General features: G+C 46.0%; 1 protein-coding gene across 1 annotated transcript in view; it reads right to left on the bottom strand.

Annotated features, from left to right (window-relative positions):
- The window catches only part of LOC138771861 (piezo-type mechanosensitive ion channel component 2-like), a 110995-nt gene extending 92848 nt beyond the window's left edge, over positions 1-18147 (bottom strand). The window contains exons 1-3 of the mRNA XM_069951864.1: positions 18094-18147; positions 15654-15800; positions 15106-15508 (exon numbers count right to left, since the gene is read on the bottom strand). Of these exons, the coding sequence (XP_069807965.1) occupies positions 15106-15508; positions 15654-15800; positions 18094-18147 (604 nt within the window). The remainder of the gene's footprint in view (positions 1-15105; positions 15509-15653; positions 15801-18093) is intronic.
- Between the last annotated feature and the right edge of the window lie 719 nt (positions 18148-18866).

Here is an 18866-nt window from a genome sequence, read left to right as displayed (position 1 = left end):
GTGAGCCCAGTAGTCCTGGATATTCATGAGAAGCAGAAAACTCCGCCCACCAGCTGCTAATTGGCAATTATCTATCCATGCTGTGTATAGGCTGTGTATAGTCAACTGTCAATCAGCAGCGGGGGGAGGGGTGTGGCAAGAATCCTATTCTCCTGCATAGGAGAACGGCTGAACAGAATGATGTGGGTAATACACCGATCTGTCACATTTCTGTTGTTTATGCTGCCCTCATTTAAGGCCCCATAAACCTAGTGACAGATTCCCTTTAAATAGGCAATGTCATCAAAAACAACTTTGCATATTCTGATAGAGGCATCAATATCTAAAATATTTGTAACTCACTTTAATTTTTAAAAAAAAGTTATTTTTTAGTGTGTAATCCAAAGTTATAACATTGGCCGCTAGGTCAATGACAACAGCACTTTGAATTCTCTTTGGATCTCCCATGCCTCACTTCCTGTCCACTGTCAAAAGTGATGGTATTGACAAGAACTCATCGACAATAGGCATTAGAGCTAAAACAATGACACCTAGTGGCCAATGTTATAGCTTTGAATTGAGTTGGTTTTAACCCCTTGGTGCTGCGGCTAGTTTAGGCCCTAATGACTAAACTAATTTTTCAAAATCTGACCTGTCTCATTATATGCAGTTATAGCCACGTGATGCTTTACCGTAAGATAGCGATTCTGAGATTTTTTTTAATCATGACATATTATATTTTTTTGTGAAAAACTCAAAATATCATGAAAATTTTTTTAAATAATTTATTTTCCTTTTTTTTTATATTAAACTTGCGTGCAGTAAAAATAACATGCCCACTGCTCCTGGGGGGCCCTACTCAGCTGCGATATGCTCCACTCAGATCTGCCTGGAAGTCTCAGGTGCCTGCCTGAGTGTTTTAGCTGTGTGAACATCTTTAAGATGCTCACACAGTTGAAAGGATCATACAATGGGGCAGGAGTCCTGGTGCAGGCAGCTTGTCTGTAACATACTACATGCACTGGAAACTGAAAGAGAAGTATACATGCGGAGTAACAGAGCACCAGAAGGAGCAGCAGTGGATCCATGGGGGCACATGCTTGTGCGGTTGGCCCTGAGTATCTCCTAATGCAGGACAATGCTAGACCTTATGTGGGTGGAGTTTGTCAGCAGTTTCTACATGATGAAGGCATTGAAGCTATGGACTGGCTTGCCTGCTCCCCAGACCTGAATCCAATTAAGCACATCTGGGATATCATGTCTCGCTCCATACACCATCGTCACATTGCATCACAGACTGTCCAGGAATTGGCAGAGGCTTTAGTCCAGGTCTGGAACGAGATCCCTCAGGACCACAACATCAGGAGCATGCCCAGGCATCACCCCCACCACACACACTACACTACCTCATTTCCTTGTCTTGAGGCATTTTTACTGAATTCTGTTCTCCAAACCTCCATAAGATTATAATTTCATTTCATTATCATTTCATTATACTGATCATTTTATGTTTTATTGTCCTCAACACATTCCACTATGTAATTAATAAAGATTTGCAACTGGGATATTTTGTTCATTGAGATCTATGATGTGGGGTCTTCCCATTTATTTAGTTATTTAGTTTTCCCTTTATTTATTTTTTGAGCAGACCTTTGGCCTGGATTTACACTTGAGATCTTTCCTGTCTGTGATGCTACTACAGATTGTCCCTGACTGCAGTCTAAGGTCTGTCCTTTGGACCTATAAGATCAATCCTCCATACCATTTTAAAGTGGTGTGGAGGTTTCTTTAGATCTGCAAAGGACAAAATTGAATGTCTGCTCTATAATAAGAGCTACTCTACTTGCAGCTTTAAAGAGGACCTGTCACCCCCGTGCCGGGGTGACAGGCTCCCGACCCCCACGCTAGAGCCCCTCATACTTACTTGATCGCGCCGGGTCCCGCTTCTTCGGACGGTCCTGGGACGGGGATATCCCCGCGGGAAGCCGCTGAGATGAATCTGACGCTCATTCATTCTCTATGAGCGTCGGACTCATCTCAGCGGCGTGCCCTCACGATCAAGCAATTATGAGGGGCTCTAGCGGGGGTTCAGGAGCCTGTCACCCCGGCATCGGGGGTGACAGGTCTTCTTTAACCCCTTAGCGACCCATGATGTACCTGGTACGTCATGGTGCCGCGGGGGGTGAACGGCACAGCTCCCGGCTGCAATCTGCAGCTGGGCAGTGCCTCTATTAGCCGGCTGTCAAACCTGACAGCTGCATTGAAGTGCTTTATACACAACATCCCTGGTGTCTAGTGGTGTCTAGTGGGTCGGATCGCATCGCATCACATTCCTGATCTCGCACGGTAAACGGCGTAAGCGCAAAAAAATTCCAAAGTGCAACCTTGCGCATTTTTGGTCGCATCAAATCCAGAAAAAATGTAATGAAAAGCGATCAAAAAGTCGCATATGCGCAATCAAGGTACCAATTGAAAGTAAAGATCATGGCGCAAAAACTGACACCTCACACAGCCCCATAGACCAAAGGATAAAAGCGTTATAAGCCTGGGAATAGAGCGCTTTTAAGGAACATATATTTGTTAGCAATGGTTTGATTTTTTTACAGTGAAAGTTATACAAGTTATATATCGTTTTAATCGTAACGACTTGAGGAACATGCATAACATATCAGTTTTACCCCAGGTTTTACCTAAACCAACGATCATTGTCATCAGCTGATCATTGTTTCTATTACACAGAGGGATAACTCCATGTCATAGGGACCAAACTCTTTGAAAACAAAACAATAGGGCATTTGAAATCCATCCTGACAGATCTTTCTTTTCCTCCTGACATCATCCATTGTGGAAAGTTAGGAGGTTCTATAGACACTGACAGTTGGCCAGTCTTAGGCTAGGTTCACACTGGAGTTATTCTCTCCGCCACAGTTCCATTTAGCTGGTCCGTTTTTAAACAACATAAACGTAATCTGACGTATTCCTATAAAGCCCCATTGATTTCTATGTATTGAAAACAAAAACAAAAATTCGGCATGCAGCCTTTTTTCTTCCATTTGGCAAAATGGAACACGAACGGAAAGTGCACTTCCGTTTTTTTTTTACATTATAGTCAATGAGGATGGATCTAAACAGAAGGTATTTCCATTTACATCCCTTTGAAAATTAACAGTTTTCATCAGTTATTTCACAGAGCATGCGCAGAAGAAGCGAGAAACCAAAGGAGAAAAATAAACAGATTTGAAAACGGATGCTGACTGATGCAAACTGATGCTGACTGATGCTGACTGATGCAATCTGATGGACAAAAAACAGTTTTTTAAAGCCAAAATGCAAATGGACAATGAAAAAAGGTGAACATTTTGCAATCAGTTTGCATCAGTCTGCTCAAGTTTTTTGCTTATCCATTCAATTAATATTGACGTATCCGTTGGCAAATAAGAAAAACGTTAGTGTGTCCAGTACTACTCCCCTTCTGGGAGGGAGTACACAAGGTCATCAGCAACAACTTGCAATTTCAAATTCCTAACCCTCCTGCCTTCTTTCTATTACACCTGTCAAATATCCCCATTAAGCGATACAAAAAATCCATTCTAAAATTCTTGGTTAAAGAGGATTTACCACCAAGTACATCCTCTTTAACCTGAAGCCACGGATTGAACGGCGCCGGCATGGGGAAGCTGGTGCCGCGGTCTGTTTTCCGGACCGAGGCCTGATTCCCATGCACAGCGCCGTTCTATGCACCGGAACCGGCCGGTGCTCAAGCACTGGAGGTAGGCCGGGCCGCCCCCAGTGGGAGGGAATTCCCTCCCCTCTATCACGCGGCTCCATTCATTAGAATGAATGGAGCCACGTCATACAGGGGAGGGAATTTCCGGTGCATAGAATTGCGCCGTGCACGGGAACCGGGCCTCGGTTCGGAAAACAGACCGCGGCACATGCTTCCCCGTGCTGGCGCCGTTCGATCCGTGGCTTCAGGTTAAAGAGGATGTACCTGCTGGTATATCCTCTTTAATGCTGCTAGAGCCTGCATTCCAGCCCATTGGAAGTCAAGTGTCTCGCCTACAGTGGGTCATTGGATCAGTGGCTTCTTTACAGGAACGACTGGAGAAATTTGCCTCTGCTTGGACGGTCTGGACCGTCTTTGAGCGGTCCCCCGAATACAAGCGGCTCCTAGCCATTTAAGGATTTGGGTGAACGGTCCAGGTGTCCTGATCCCCCCTCTCTCCCCCCCCCCCTCCTTTTCCTCCCCCCTCCCCCCTTTGTCTTTGTCTCTCCTTCCTTCTCCTCTCTCTTATAACAAAAAAGTTTGAAGGCCACAATAAATATCAACAGTACAAGACATTTTAACCCTTTAAGGACCGTGCTAACTTTCGTTTTTGCATTTTCGTTTTTTCCTCCATGTGCTTAAAAGGCCATAGCACTTGCATTTCACACCTACAGACCCACATGAGCCCTTATTTTTTGCGTCACTAATTGTACTTCGCAATGACAGGCTGAATTTTTCCATAAAATATGCTGCGAAACCAGAAAAAAATTATATGCGCAGGGAAATTGAAAAAAAACGCAATTATTTTTCTTTGGGGGGGCTTCATTTTTACGCCGTGTGTCCTATGGAAAAACTTAGTTGTTATATATGTTCCTCAAGTCATTACGATTAAAACGATATGTAACATGTATAACTTTTATTGTATCTGATGGCCCGTAAAAAATTAAAACCATTGTTAACAAATATACGTTCCTTAAAATCGCTCTATTCCCAGGCTTATAGCGCTTTTATCCTTTGGTGTATGGGGCTGTGTCCAGTGTAATTTTTTGCGCCATGATGTGTTCTTTCTATCGGTACCTTGATTGCGCATATGCGACTTTTTGATCGCTTTATATTACATTTTTTCTGGATTTGATTCGACCAAAAATGCGCAATTTTGCACTTTGGGATTTTTTTGCGCTTACACCATTTACCGTGCGAGATCAGGAATGTGATTAATTAATAGTTCGGCCGATTACGCACGCGGCGATAGCAAACATGTTTATTTATTTATTTTTATTTGTAAAATGGGAAAAGGGGGGTGATTTAGACTTTTATTAGTGGAGGGGATTTTTTTATTAATAAAAACACTTTTTTTCACTTTCACTCACAGTAATATGAAGCCCCCTGGGGGACTTCTATATACACAGAACTGATCTCCCATTGAGATCAATCCTGTGTATATAATAGAGCAATGATCCATCAGATCGGTGCTCTATTATAATGGTCTGCTGCAGACCATCTGAATAGATTGCCGAGACGGGATTAGCATCATTCCGACGCTGAGCCCCGGCCAGCTCATTAGAACGTATCTCCCCTCCACGATCGCATCGCGGGGGGGAGATCCCCCACTGGACACCAGGGAGAGGGGGCACAGCTGCTATTCAAATGCCGCTGTCAGCTTTGACAGCGGCATTTGAATAGTTAATTAGCCGGCCGCGGCGATCGGCCGCGCCGGCTAATACACGCGGTCCCTGGCTGCACTTAGCAACCGGGGACCGCGTGCTGCAGAGAGGGCTCACGCCGGGAGCCCTCTCTGTTTACTCTTAACGGCCGCATGACGGGTATACCCGTCATGCGTCGTTAAGAGGTTAAGAAACTCTGTAATAGGTTTTATGTACTAAAAGAGTTTCCTTCTGTAGTGAAAAAGCAATCTCCCAGTCTCCCCCCTCACATCAAATGAAGCAGGATTTCTGTCTCCATTATGTGGCTATGGAGAGGGGAGGGGCTGTTAGGAGTGACTGAGCACAGAGGATTTCTGCACAGCACAACACCCTGCAATCTTCTCTCAGTAAGGTCATAGATAAGCACTGACCTTTCTGACACCTGAATTTAGCATTTTAGGTGCCCAGAGAGTCTACAAACAGCTGACCTTCTAAAGCTGGCCATACACATTTGATATTTGTTGGCCAAATCCAACAATCTAGGCAAGACTGGCCAACCATCTGATGTGTATAGTGGATATAGCCAGTCTCTATAAGTGCTCTTTGCTAGAAATATTGAAAACAGAGTTTCTAGAAATGAAATCTTTCAAGTATATCTTGGTAGCATCCAGGTTAGCTATAGAGTATCAGCCCATGGCCCTGTCTACAGTGAAAAGGAGAGCGCTTTAAGTTCCCTATTGCATGGGGCAATTATCCGCAGAACAGGAAGCTATCACCATGTGTAATAGTGCTGGTGAATACTTGTTTGGTGGGCTGATCAGGCCATTCTGGCATCACATATCAGGCCATTCTGGCTCCACATATCCCCTGTAATACAGGATGTGTGGCTGACTGCTGATTACCAGAAAGGGCTGCATAAATGATTCAACTATCATTAGTGCAGCCCAACTGCACAACTGTAAGTGCGATCACCACAATTCGTCCATTGCCTCCTACTTATACATATTCATATATGCATAATTAGTGACATCTCCCACCACAGATCTCACGCAGCATAGTGTTACTGCACAAGTGTAAGATCTGGCCCAAGGAGGGAGACGTCACTACTTGTGCATATATGAATATGCATAACTAGGAGGCAATGAACGAGCCAGCAGGTGGGCAGGATGGTGCACTGAAGGGCCAGGGAACGCCCCTAGTGCACCATACAAACTAATTGACATATTTCCTAAAAATACCTAAATACAGTGCCACGGAGGAAGATAAGAAGATCTTTGCTGGCATCAGCTTGTCTTCCTCTACAAGTACATATAAAGGGCCAATAACAGTATAGTACAATGATAGTTTCCTTTTATTCCTTCTAAAGAACCAAACATAATCTTTTAGCTGTAATTGTTGTACTACAAGTTCCAGCATATAGCACAGAGGGGCTTAAAGCTGGATGTGCATGGAGTGGCAGCACAGCTCCCTGCTCAAGACGTCTCCTTCTGACTATTTTTTTCTCAAAAAGCACGCCTCTTAGTGAACCCGGACAGGTGCCTGAACCTGCGCAGGCGTAAGTCATGATATATGCGGCGCAAGCGGGAGACCACGCCTTGATGCCCTCCCCCCCCAGATGCCTGCCCATTGGGGTACACTTGCGTACACTTTGGGCGGATATTTTATAAATGTTCGCCTATGTGTTGTATAATGTGCAAATGACCTCACATTCTGATGCTGAAGTATGGGTGCCAGCTAAGGACAATTAGTCGCCTAGCCAACAATTAGTCGCAAGCCCGGATGCTATCTTCAGCCTGGGACTGTGGCAATAAGCAGGCATGGTCCAATTGCCGTGCCTGCTAATTAGCCATTTAAATACAGCTGTCAGAGCTGACAGCTGAATTTAAATGGCTGCTTAAATGCATCCACTGTGGTCTAGTGGGGGGGGGATTGCCGAGTGTGTAATCGCCCAAACTATTAAATTATCATATTCCTGATCACGCATGGTAAACGGCGTAAGCACAAAAAAATTCCAGAGTGCAAATTGCACATTTTTGGTCGCATCAATCCCGCATGGGGTGCCGCGGCATCTGTGACACTGTCACTTTAATATTCCTAGGAGCTGCGGCCACTCAGCCTCTACAGATATACCGATCAGTTTGATGTTCTGCACAGTGAGCAGGCGAAACATTAAATTGAGCAGAATATAGGAGGAGGAACTGTCAGCGTCCTGCTCCTTAATTCAATCCCATAGGCCGTCGACACTTCATGTCAGCAGCCTATGGGACGCCGGGACATGACCTCTCCAGCAGACGTAATAATGTGACGTCATCACGCCTGCCGGATGGTCTGTCTCTGCGGCTTGCAAGATGGACCCCGAAGAGGAAGGAGAGCTTCTCCCTGCAGCAACAAAGCCCAGATTAGGTGAGTAGGATTTTTTTTTATTGGTGCACAGCTGGTGGGGCACAGCATGAAGGACATTATTACTAGGGGCAGAGCAGGCAGGGGGGGCATTTATACTGAGGGGGATAGCATGGGGGACATTATTACTACAGGCAGAGCAGGGAGGGGGCATTATTATGAGGAAAGGCACACTGGTGGTGTCAGGATGGTATCTTTGCGGAGCGTCATGCGTCCCTCTGCTCATGCTGTGCGGCCGAGAAGGTGCTGATTTTCTTATCCTGTTTCTGTGTTTTGTTTGCAGTGTGTGAACACTGGTTTATATGCTCACCTTTGTTGGGAGACACACCCGACTTCACCTGCTGAATTCTGTCTGGCCATGTCATGGTTAATCTGTGTTTGGGTTCTGCTGTGACTGACAGGTCATCCTCCCAGTGGATCTGTCTTGTTCTCAGGTGTCTGTGCTTGGAGATCAGGGGGATGGTCCAATTACATTCTGGACCAGAATCCTGGCCTCCTATATAACTAACCCAGTCTGTGCTCTCATGGCCGGATAATGAGCTTGTCTCTGCCTGGTTCTGTGTTTCTATTCTTGCTCTGTTTATTCTGACCCTGCTTTGTATTTCTGACCTTTCCTGCTTGCTGCCTGCCCCTGACCATACTGCCTGTATATTGACTTTGCCTTCGGATTGTGATTTTGTACTTTTGCTGCCCGTTTGTTGTGACCCGGACTGTTGACCATTCGTTATTGTGTTTTGTCTGTCTGTCTTGTCTTTTTGTCCCACCAAGCCAGTACAGGGACCGTCGCCCAGTTGCTGCCCTAGGGTTTAGCCTAGGGGGGCAAGTAGGTAGAGTCAGTGGGCGGGGCTGAGCTTAGGGCTCACTGTCTCTGTGTGTTTGGTGTGACGGGTCGTAACAGAATATCCGGCCATACAATATTTTTTTAACTCCTTACCTGTGGCCAGTAATGGACTCAGCACAGGAGTTATCTGCCCGCTTTGAGGGTCTTGCTACCCTCGTTTCTGAGCTGACCAAGCAGGTCCAGCTATTGGCCCAGCAGCTACCAGCTACCACTCCTGCCACCCCAGTGGTCACGCTCAAGGAGCCTGACAAGTGTTCAGGGGACCTGAACACATCTTTGACATTCAAAGAAGCTTGGGTTAGTCACCCCACCCCTAGCTCCCTTGAAGAGGCCATTTCCCTGGCAATTACAATTGATCGCACGCTAAGACTAAGCCATGACCACCCCTGTGTCAATGATGTTCCTTCTGTCCCCTCTAAACCTTTGCCTTCTATGTCTCGTCCTCTGGTCACCATAGAGGAACCTTCAGCACTGGGCAAAATTAAAAGATCCCTGGCCCGTAAAGAACACAGAAGACTGAACGGACTATGTTTTTATTGCGGTGAAAGTGGACACTTCATCAGCTTTTGTACCAAGCGTCCTGCAAGGCCAGATCATCAGCGTCCAGGTGGCTACCAGGAGGGTCATCTGGGCGCCCAGGTGGGTGTAGTTAGTGTGTGTCCCGCCGAGGATACCAAGTCTGCTGATTTGTGTAAGGTGGAAATTGGCTCTGTATATCCTGGTGATTGTGCCATATCTGTGTCTTCATGTAATGCTGAAATTGGCTCTGTGTCTGGTACCGATTTGAGCGGTTATGGGAGATCTGTCAGGAGACCAGTTGTCCATCACTTGGAGTCTGATTCTGATGAATGGGAGACGGACGATGAGATCTCTAGCGATGTTGAGACATGTATTGTAAGAGGTCCGTTTCCTCCCAGGTCTGGTTTGTCTGGTGAGGGTCCTGAGGCCCCTCATAAAAGGGGGGGTACTGTCAGGATGGTATCTTTGCGGAGCGTCATGCGTCCCTCTGCTCATGCTGTGCGGCCGAGAAGGTGCTGATTTTCTTATCCTGTTTCTGTGTTTTGTTTGCAGTGTGTGAACACTGGTTTATATGCTCACCTTTGTTGGGAGACACACCCGACTTCACCTGCTGAATTCTGTCTGGCCATGTCATGGTTAATCTGTGTTTGGGTTCTGCTGTGACTGACAGGTCATCCTGCCAGTGGATCTGTCTTGTTCTCAGGTGTCTGTGCTTGGAGATCAGGGGGATGGTCCAATTACATTCTGGACCAGAATCCTGGCCTCCTATATAACTAACCCAGTCTGTGCTCTCATGGCCGGATAATGAGCTTGTCTCTGCCTGGTTCTGTGTTTCTATTCTTGCTCTGTTTATTCTGACCCTGCTTTGTATTTCTGACCTTTCCTGCTTGCTGCCTGCCCCTGACCATACTGCCTGTATATTGACTTTGCCTTCGGATTGTGATTTTGTACTTTTGCTGCCCGTTTGTTGTGACCCGGACTGTTGACCATTCGTTATTGTGTTTTGTCTGTCTGTCTTGTCCTTGTGTCCCACCTAGCCAGCGCAGGGACTGCCGCCCAGTTGCTCGCCGCCATTTTAGGGCGGATTGTGGCAAATAGGTAGAGGACAGTGGGAGGGGCTGAGCTTAGGGCTCACTGTTTGTCTTGTCCTGCTGTCCGGTTCCTAACAGGTGGGGTATATTATTACTATATGAAGGGCACAACAGTTGGCATTATTGCCATGTGGGGGCACAGCATGGGGCATTATTAGTATAAGAGGCACAGCATGGGCATTATTACTATACGGAGGACTCAGCAGTGGGGGCAATATTACTATATGGAGGGCACAGCAGGAGGCATTATTACTATATGGAGGGCACATTAGGGGCATTATTACTATATGGAGGGCACATTAGGTGGAATTATTACTATATGGAGGGCACATTAGGGGGCATTATTACTATGTGGGGGCACAGCATGGGGCATTATTAGTATAAGGGGCACATCGGGGGGCATTATTGTATGGGGGTACACAGCATGGGGCATTATTACTATGAGTAAAAGGCCCAGCAGTAGTCTACATAGATGCCAGTTAAGGCCCAGCAGTAGCCAACATGGAGGAAAGGGCAGGCACACCAGTAGTCAACGTGGATGCCAGTTAAGGCCAAGCAGTGGCCAACATGTAGGCAAGGGCAGGCACACCAGTAGTCAGCAGTAGTCAACATGGATGCCAGGTAAGGCCAAGCAGTAGCCAACATGGAGGCAAGGGCAGGCACACCAGTAGTCAACATGGATGCCAGTTAAGGACCAGCAGTAGCCAACATGGAGGCAAGGGAATGCACAACAGTAGTCAACATGGATGCCAGTTAAGGCCAAGCAGTGGCCAACATGGAGGCAAGGGCAGGCACACCAGTAGTCAGCAGTAGTCAACATGGATGCCAGTTAGGGCCCAGCAGTAGCCAACATGGAGGCAAGGGCAGGCACACCAGTAGTAAACATGGATGTCCATTGCTTCTCTGGTCAATCCTGCCTTAAAAACGGCTACAACATCAAAAAAAGGTCGAAGGTACTGGTGAAAGAATGGCAGAGGACACCCGTAAGATAAGATGACATCCACAGATAATGGTTAATGGTTCGAAATGGACAAGACAAGGAAGGTAAATTGAATTTGACTATGAATTTGACTGTAGCAGTTGGGGTAACATTCCCTGCATCATGTGACTCCCCACTTCTCCCCCAACATTGTTTTGAGTTTGAATTTGACTTTGAATTGGACTGTAGCAGTTGGGGTTAGTTTAACTGGTTGACTTGCGGAAATGCGCACAGATGCGGTGCACCTTGTTGAGCAAATCAGCCACATTGGGGTAAATTTTAAGGAACCGCAGCAACATTAGGTTGAAGACGTGGGCCAGGCATGGTACATGTGTGAGGCTGCCAAGTTGCAGAGCCGCCACCAGGTTCCGCCCCTTGTCACACGCAACCAAGCTCACTGCTAATTACACACGAACCCGGGTGCTGAAGGCTAACTGGCTAGGCCAGCTGTCAGTCACCATCAACGGTACACCTGATGCCTCTCGACCGGGGGTGGGGAGGCCCCGGCCACGGCTAGACCAAAAAAAACTAAAATAAAACAGCTGGCTGGTTGGCGGGGGCGCGATCGGCGGGCCCCCGGCAACCAGTCCCGCTCCTCCGCAGACGTAGTGTGACGTCAGAGCATGGCAGTGAGGAGAACTATTAAAAGTAAGTGAGGAAGCAAGTGAGCCTCCCAAAAATTAGGCCAGACATAGCATGGCAGTGAGCACACAGAGAACCCTTAAAAGTGAGTGAGGAAGCAAGTGAGCCTCCCACAAATTAGGCAAGACACTGCATGGCATTGAGCACACAGAGAACCATTAAAAATGAGTGAGGAAGCAAGTGAGCCTCCCAAAAATTAGACCAGACACTGCATAGCATTGAGCACACAGAGAACCATTAAAAGTGAGTGAGGAAGCAAGTGAGCCCACACAAAAATTGGAGTCCAGGGGCTGGGATATTTAGTGGACATGAACCCGGGTGCTGACAGCTAACTGGCTAGGCCAGCTGTCAGTCACCATCACGGGTACACCTGATGCCTCTCGACCGGGGGTGGTGAGGCCACGGCCACGGCTAGACAAAAAAATAAATAAAATAAAACAGCTGGTTGGTTGGCGGGGGGCCCTGGGCAACCAGACCCGCTCCTCCACAGCTGTAGGGCTGTGCGATACAATGTGGTAGTGGCTGGACCAATACACACTCTGTGACACCCCCTTACAATGAGCAGTGACGCTTTATGCAAGTGTACTACAAATCCCAGCAATACAGTGTAGTACCCACTAGTTTAGGGGGGGCTGTACGGTACAATCTGGTAGTGGCTGGACCTATACACACTCTGTGATACCCCATTACAATGAGCAGTGAAGTTCTTTGCAGGATGTACTACAAATGCCAGCAATACAGTGTAGTACCCACTAGTTTTGGGGGGGGGGCTGTACACTACCATCTGGTAGAGGCTGGACCTATACACACTCTGTGACACCCCATTACAATGAGCAGTGAAGTTCTATGCAGGATGTACTACAAATACTAGCAATACAGTGTAGTCCCCACAAGTTTAGGGGGGCTGTACAGTAAAATCTGGTACTGGCTGGACCTAGATACACGCTGTGATACCCCTTACAATGAGCAGTGAAGTTCTATGCAGGATGTACTACTACAGGTTTCGAATAGCGGGGAGATCAGTGACTAATTGTCCGGGGGGCCCCCAATGCTATCCAGCATAAATAAAGAGATGTACTAATACGGTCAAAAATGTGAATATAATCACAAAAATTAGGACTTTAGTGTAACTTCAGGATAGCTAGTCCTGTATATCACTTGTCCATACGTTATTTTAATGCCATACGTGTTTCAAGGTTCTCAGAATTAACCCCTTCGTCAGTGGCGATAGTATTAGTCATTTCAGTCCCATATCTTGGGGACTTACATTTGTGAGCACGTAACCTGCACAAGCATAGTAATAGAACATATTTTTAACTCATATTGTTTTACAATCCATGAATTTCTTATGCTGCAGACACTGAATCAACTATATAATAAATAATAAAATAGTGAAATAGTGTAGTCACTATTTCACTATTTTATTATTCACTATTTCACTATTTTATTATTCACTATTTCACTATTTTATTATTCACTATTTTATTATTTATTATATAGTTGATTCAGTGTCTGCAGCATAAGAAATTCATGGATTGTAAAACAATATGAGTTAAAAATATGTTCTCTAACTATGCTTGTGCAGGTCACGTGCTCACAAATGTAAGTAAAATAGGATCCTATTCAGAGCCCAAAAGATGGCCTGGAGTACTGGAATCCAGTCCACACCGCATGATTAATCCGACATTGCTTATAAAAGTCCCCAAGATATGGGACTGAAATGACTAATACTATCGCCACTGACGAAGGGGTTAATTCTAAAAACCTTGAAACACGTATGGCATTAAAATAACGTATGGACAAGTGATATACAGAACTAGCTATCCTGAAGTTACACTAAAGTCCTAATTTTTGTGATTATATTCACATTTTTGACCGTATTAGTACATCTCTTTATTTATGCTGGATAGCATTGGGGGCCCCCCGGACAATTAGTCACTGATCTCCCCGCTATTCGAAACCTGCAGTTTCATCCACTACTACCACCATCATCTCACTCCAAACGGAGACACCGGAGATGAGAGAGAGCCTGAGATGGAAGCGAGGCTGTGATGGTGTGCACATACTTTGAAACACGAGGACGCGCTGCTGGACCCTGTTAGCTTGGCTCTAGAGAACACAGACCCGTCCTAGCGCAGGAGGAACGCGGGAGACATCCTGAGAATCAGCGGCCGCTGGAAGACGGGTGAGAGGCGTTGTACACGCCGATCGATACAAGTAACTTATTTGTTTACAAACAACTATAAAGACTTTATTACTCACTCATCTTATGAACTATCGGAACCTCTATGTAGTTTATGAAATACAGATCTATCCTGCAGGCAAAGACTGGATTAACTCATGGTGAACATTCCAGTAGGACTACAAGTCCAATATGAACTGATATTTCATTTTTTATAGTGCTATTTTTTCTTACAGATTTTATTATTAAATAGTTTTAGATGGAATTACTATAGATTGAATTGTCACAGACTGCATTTTATAAGGATGTAAATGAGTTTATGAGTCTATAATTTGTCCGGGACCCGGTGTTAGGAACCGGATAGCAGGACAATACAAGACAGTGAGCCCTAAGCTCAGCCCCGCCCACTGTCCTCTACCTACTTGCCACAATCTGCCCTAAGATGGCGGCGAGCAACTGGGCGGCGGTCCCTACACTGGCTAGGTGGGACACAAAGACAAGACAGACAGACAAAACACAATAAAGAATGGTGGACAGTCCGGGTCACAACAATCGGGCAGCGCAGTACAAAAACACAATCCAAAAAGCAAGGTCAATAAACAGGCAATATGGTCAGGGGCAGGCAGCAAGCAGGGATAGTCAGAATACAAGGCAAAGTGGACAGAATAAACACAGAGCTAAACAGAGGCAGAAGCAGGCTGAGACAAGCTCAATATCCGGCACTAGAATGAGCCTCAGCCAAACACTTATAGGGAACAAGGAGACAGTTCCAGCCCCCTATTGGACAAGGCTCCTGGTTCCAAACAGAATCACCTGCGGATCAGAACTGGCAGCAGTGTAACTCCTAAATAGCCAGAGCACAAAGCAGACGGGTGGGGCTGAACACAATACTAGAAATAGGCCAGTGTTCAGACAGGGTTCAGGTTACTGCACAAGACATACAAAACATTAAATTATCAGCGCCATCTCAGCCGCGCAGCACGAGCTGAGGGGCGCACGGAGTTCATCCTAGGCACATTCATGACAGTACCCCCCCTTTTATGAGGGGCCACCGGACCCTCACTTAAATCAGGAGTAGGCGGAAAATGACCTTTCACCACACAGGTTTGAATGTCACTATCAATGTCGCTATCCGTCTCCCACTCGTCAGCGGAGGACTCGGGGTTACAGACAGATGAGTTACAGACCGAGTTATCATCACCACAATTTACATTAGCATCAGGTACAGGTATGGCAGGTTTATCAGAGGAACAGTGTATGCCCATTTCACCAATGGCTACCTGTGCGCCCAGATGACCTTCCGGGGAGTCACCTGGACGCTGATGATGATGTTCTGATCGCCGGGGACGTATGGGGCAATGGCTGATGTAGTGACCACTGTTCCCGCAGTAAAAGCACAGGCCATTATGTCTCCGAAACTCTTGTCTTGTCCTGACGTTCAGTACTCCCAGCTGCATAGGTTCCTCCTGTGAGACAACAGGGGGGAGGAAGGGTTTTTGAACAGGAGAAGTGGAAGTTAGGAAGAGGTCAGAGTTAGCTTTCGCCCTCTTTCTGTCACGCAGGGAGCAACATGACCAGTTTTCTAGGCCTTTCCACCACTGGGGGCACTACCGCAGCATTATTCTGGTTAACGGACAAAACTTGAAACTGTTTAGCTAGGTCTTCAACCAGGCAAGACAAAGACATCTTAGCCACCAGGTTAGAATCCATTAACTGGGTGATCTGGTTTGCCAGTTTGACCACCAGGCCTGACACCCCCTACACCCGGGTAGCAAGATCTTCCACAGTAATCATGGCACCAGAGGGGGCAGTATATATATTGGGCCGGATATTCTGTTAGGAACCGGATAGCAGGACAATACAAGACAGTGAGCCCTAAGCTCAGCCCCGCCCACTGTCCTCTACCTACTTGCCACAATCCGCCCTAAGATGGCGGCGAGCAACTGGGCGGCGGTCCCTACACTGGCTAGGTGGGACACAAAGACAAGACAGACAGACAAAACACAATAAAGAATGGTGGACAGTCCGGGTCACAACAATCGGGCAGCGCAGTACAAAAACACAATCCAAAAAGCAAGGTCAATAAACAGGCAATATGGTCAGGGGCAGGCAGCAAGCAGGGATAGTCAGAATACAAGGCAAAGTGGACAGAATAAACACAGAGCTAAACAGAGGCAGAAGCAGGCTGAGACAAGCTCAATATCCGGCACTAGAATGAGCCTCAGCCAAACACTTAGGGAACAAGGAGACAGTTCTAGCCCCCTATTGGACCAGGCTCCTGGTTCCAAACAGAATCACCTGCGGATCAGAACTGGCAGCAGTGTAACTCCTAAATAGCCAGAGCACAAAGCAGACGGGTGGGGCTGAACACAATACTAGAAATAGGCCAGTGTTCAGACAGGGTTCAAGTTACTGCACAAGACATACAAAACACTGAATATCAGCGCCATCTCAGCCGCGCAGCACGAGCTGAGGGGCGCACGGAGTTCATCCTAGGCACATTCATGACACCCGGTGTTATTTACACAGAGTTGAACCATTATTCTTATTGTATGATTTTGGAGACATTTGGAACTATTTCTCAACATTAAAATTATTTTTTTAATTATTTCTAAATTATCATACTTGAAGGAGAGGGCTGTTGTGGTCTAGAGGAACTAAAAATTCCATGTTGCAGTATTTTCTATATCGGCCCTCCTAGGTAGGGGTTCTTTTCCTTAGTTAAACCTCCACCCGTTCAGTACTTTAATTGTGAGCTGCACCTATCTATTGTTTTCCAATTGGACCTAGATAGACGCTGTGATACCCCCTTACAAGGAGCAGTGAAGTTCTATGCAGGATGTACTACAAATCCCAGCAATACAATGTAGTACAGCAGTACCACTAGCCCCAAAATCAAAAAGGAGTACACTGAGCACTTCTTAGGGGTCTGTATGCAACACCTAATGCCCCCTTTCTGCCAGCAGCCGGTCACCACAGTGTGCTGGTGAAATCGCAGTAGCAGCACTGCAACTCCCAGCCAGCAGTCTCTAGTAATACTATTTAAAAACGCTTTTAAGCCCTGAAAAGGGCCGTTTGTTTGTATTGCTAGTATATACCCTGCCTACTGGAACGCTAAATCCTACACTGACGCTCTCCCTGACCAGCAGCAGCTCTGTCCCTGATCTCTTCCAGCACACGTCTGAAGCGAGCACTGCCGGCGCCGAGTTTTATATGGCAGGGTCATCTGATCTGGCCAACCAATCGCTGCTATCAACATGTATGGGTCCCAAGTGATCTCAGGATGCACCAAAGAGTCTCCTGCATGTTTATTGGCTGAGAGATAGCGCCCAAACTTACAGGAAACGGATGATGAGATTTTCTCGAGTATCGCGAGATGCTCGTCCGAGTAATGAGTACCATCGAGTACCCTAATACTCGATCGATTACCAAGCTCAGACGAGCATGCTCGCTCATCACAGATCAAAGAAGACATCACCTGTGAGTCGCTAAATGGCAGTTTTTATATTGAGTAGAACATTATTTAGTAGGGGGTGTCCCAAGCTACATTTTTTTTCTAAGGGGTGCCCTGAAGTGGAAAAGGTTGGGAAGCACTGTTCTAGGTGAAAAAATGCAAGTGCTATGGCCTTTTAAGCACAAGGAGGAAAAACAGAAAGCGCAAAAATGAAAATTGGCCTTGTCTTCTAAGGGTTAAAAAATCGCTGTGATTATTTATTAAATTAGTCCTATTCAGCTTGGTAAAAAAACAAAACAACATATTCTGTCTATGTGTTGAACAAAATATTTGAACTGAATAACAGAATTGTTTGAAGCACTGTGTGCCCTTACTCCTTTCTATTATAGCCAGCAGTCCTTTTTTTAGCAGTTTGCTTTACAGCAGCTCTTTTGTTGGACCAGAGGAACTAGCGTACACACACACCTAGACCCTGTTATCAGTTGTCATTTTTAGTGCACTTTTGTTAGGTGCTAACCACCAAATACTAGAAACAAAGACCATATATCTGGTGTTTTGCAGAATTTAGCCTATTGAGTTTTATTGATCTGTTATTACCACATATTTCCTTCTGCCGCTGTTGTCCTGCTGTTTGTGCTTTATCGGAGCCATTCTGCAAGACTATACTGACATCTAGTGGTAAGTTGCCATTTGCCTTTTATTCTGACATTTGATACAAGTTTGTCCAAAAATTTTTGTGTGACTGTTGGTTAAAGGGGTAAAGAGAGCCCGTCATAAAGACCTGTGGAGACTTACAGACCATTGCTGCTTCACTGAGAATTCTGGGAAGAAAGGATATGCAAAATAGCGTGAGACTTGACTTGAAGGGACATCTCTTTGCTCAAGAGGTGTAAGAGCTATTTTGCATATCCTTTCTTCCTTGTGTGACTGTTGAATGATCCCATTATACTCCCCCACCATAAGTCCTGGGGGTAGCTGAGTACTGGGAGCAATCATTTAAAACCAGAAAGGATGACAAATAAAAGTGAAGCCTATTCTTGCAATCTAGCAAACCTCTATACAACAAATATTACCCAGTCCACATATGCAATCTGAATGTTGTGGGAACCATGCCCCCAGTTCTCTCCCCAGTAGACATATGAGCTTACTGATAATTGCGGCAACCTAGTTGGCAGAGACCTGGCGGCGTGGTTTCCAGAGTTTGGATCACATTCGAAATGCTTAGATACAAACATGTGATAACCACGAGAGTTGCAACACATATAGTGCATGTATAGTGCAGAGCTAGCTGGGTGCAATAGTGCGTTGTATATGTCACATATTGGGGGGTATTGTCCCTAGTGTACCATACACACTGCTTTTCAAGGAGC

This window comes from Dendropsophus ebraccatus, chromosome 14 (genome assembly GCF_027789765.1).
Source record: "Dendropsophus ebraccatus isolate aDenEbr1 chromosome 14, aDenEbr1.pat, whole genome shotgun sequence".
Lineage (NCBI taxonomy): Eukaryota > Metazoa > Chordata > Amphibia > Anura > Hylidae > Dendropsophus > Dendropsophus ebraccatus.
Note: the sequence above shows the minus strand (reverse complement) of the source record. Positions and strands in the feature narration are given on the sequence as shown.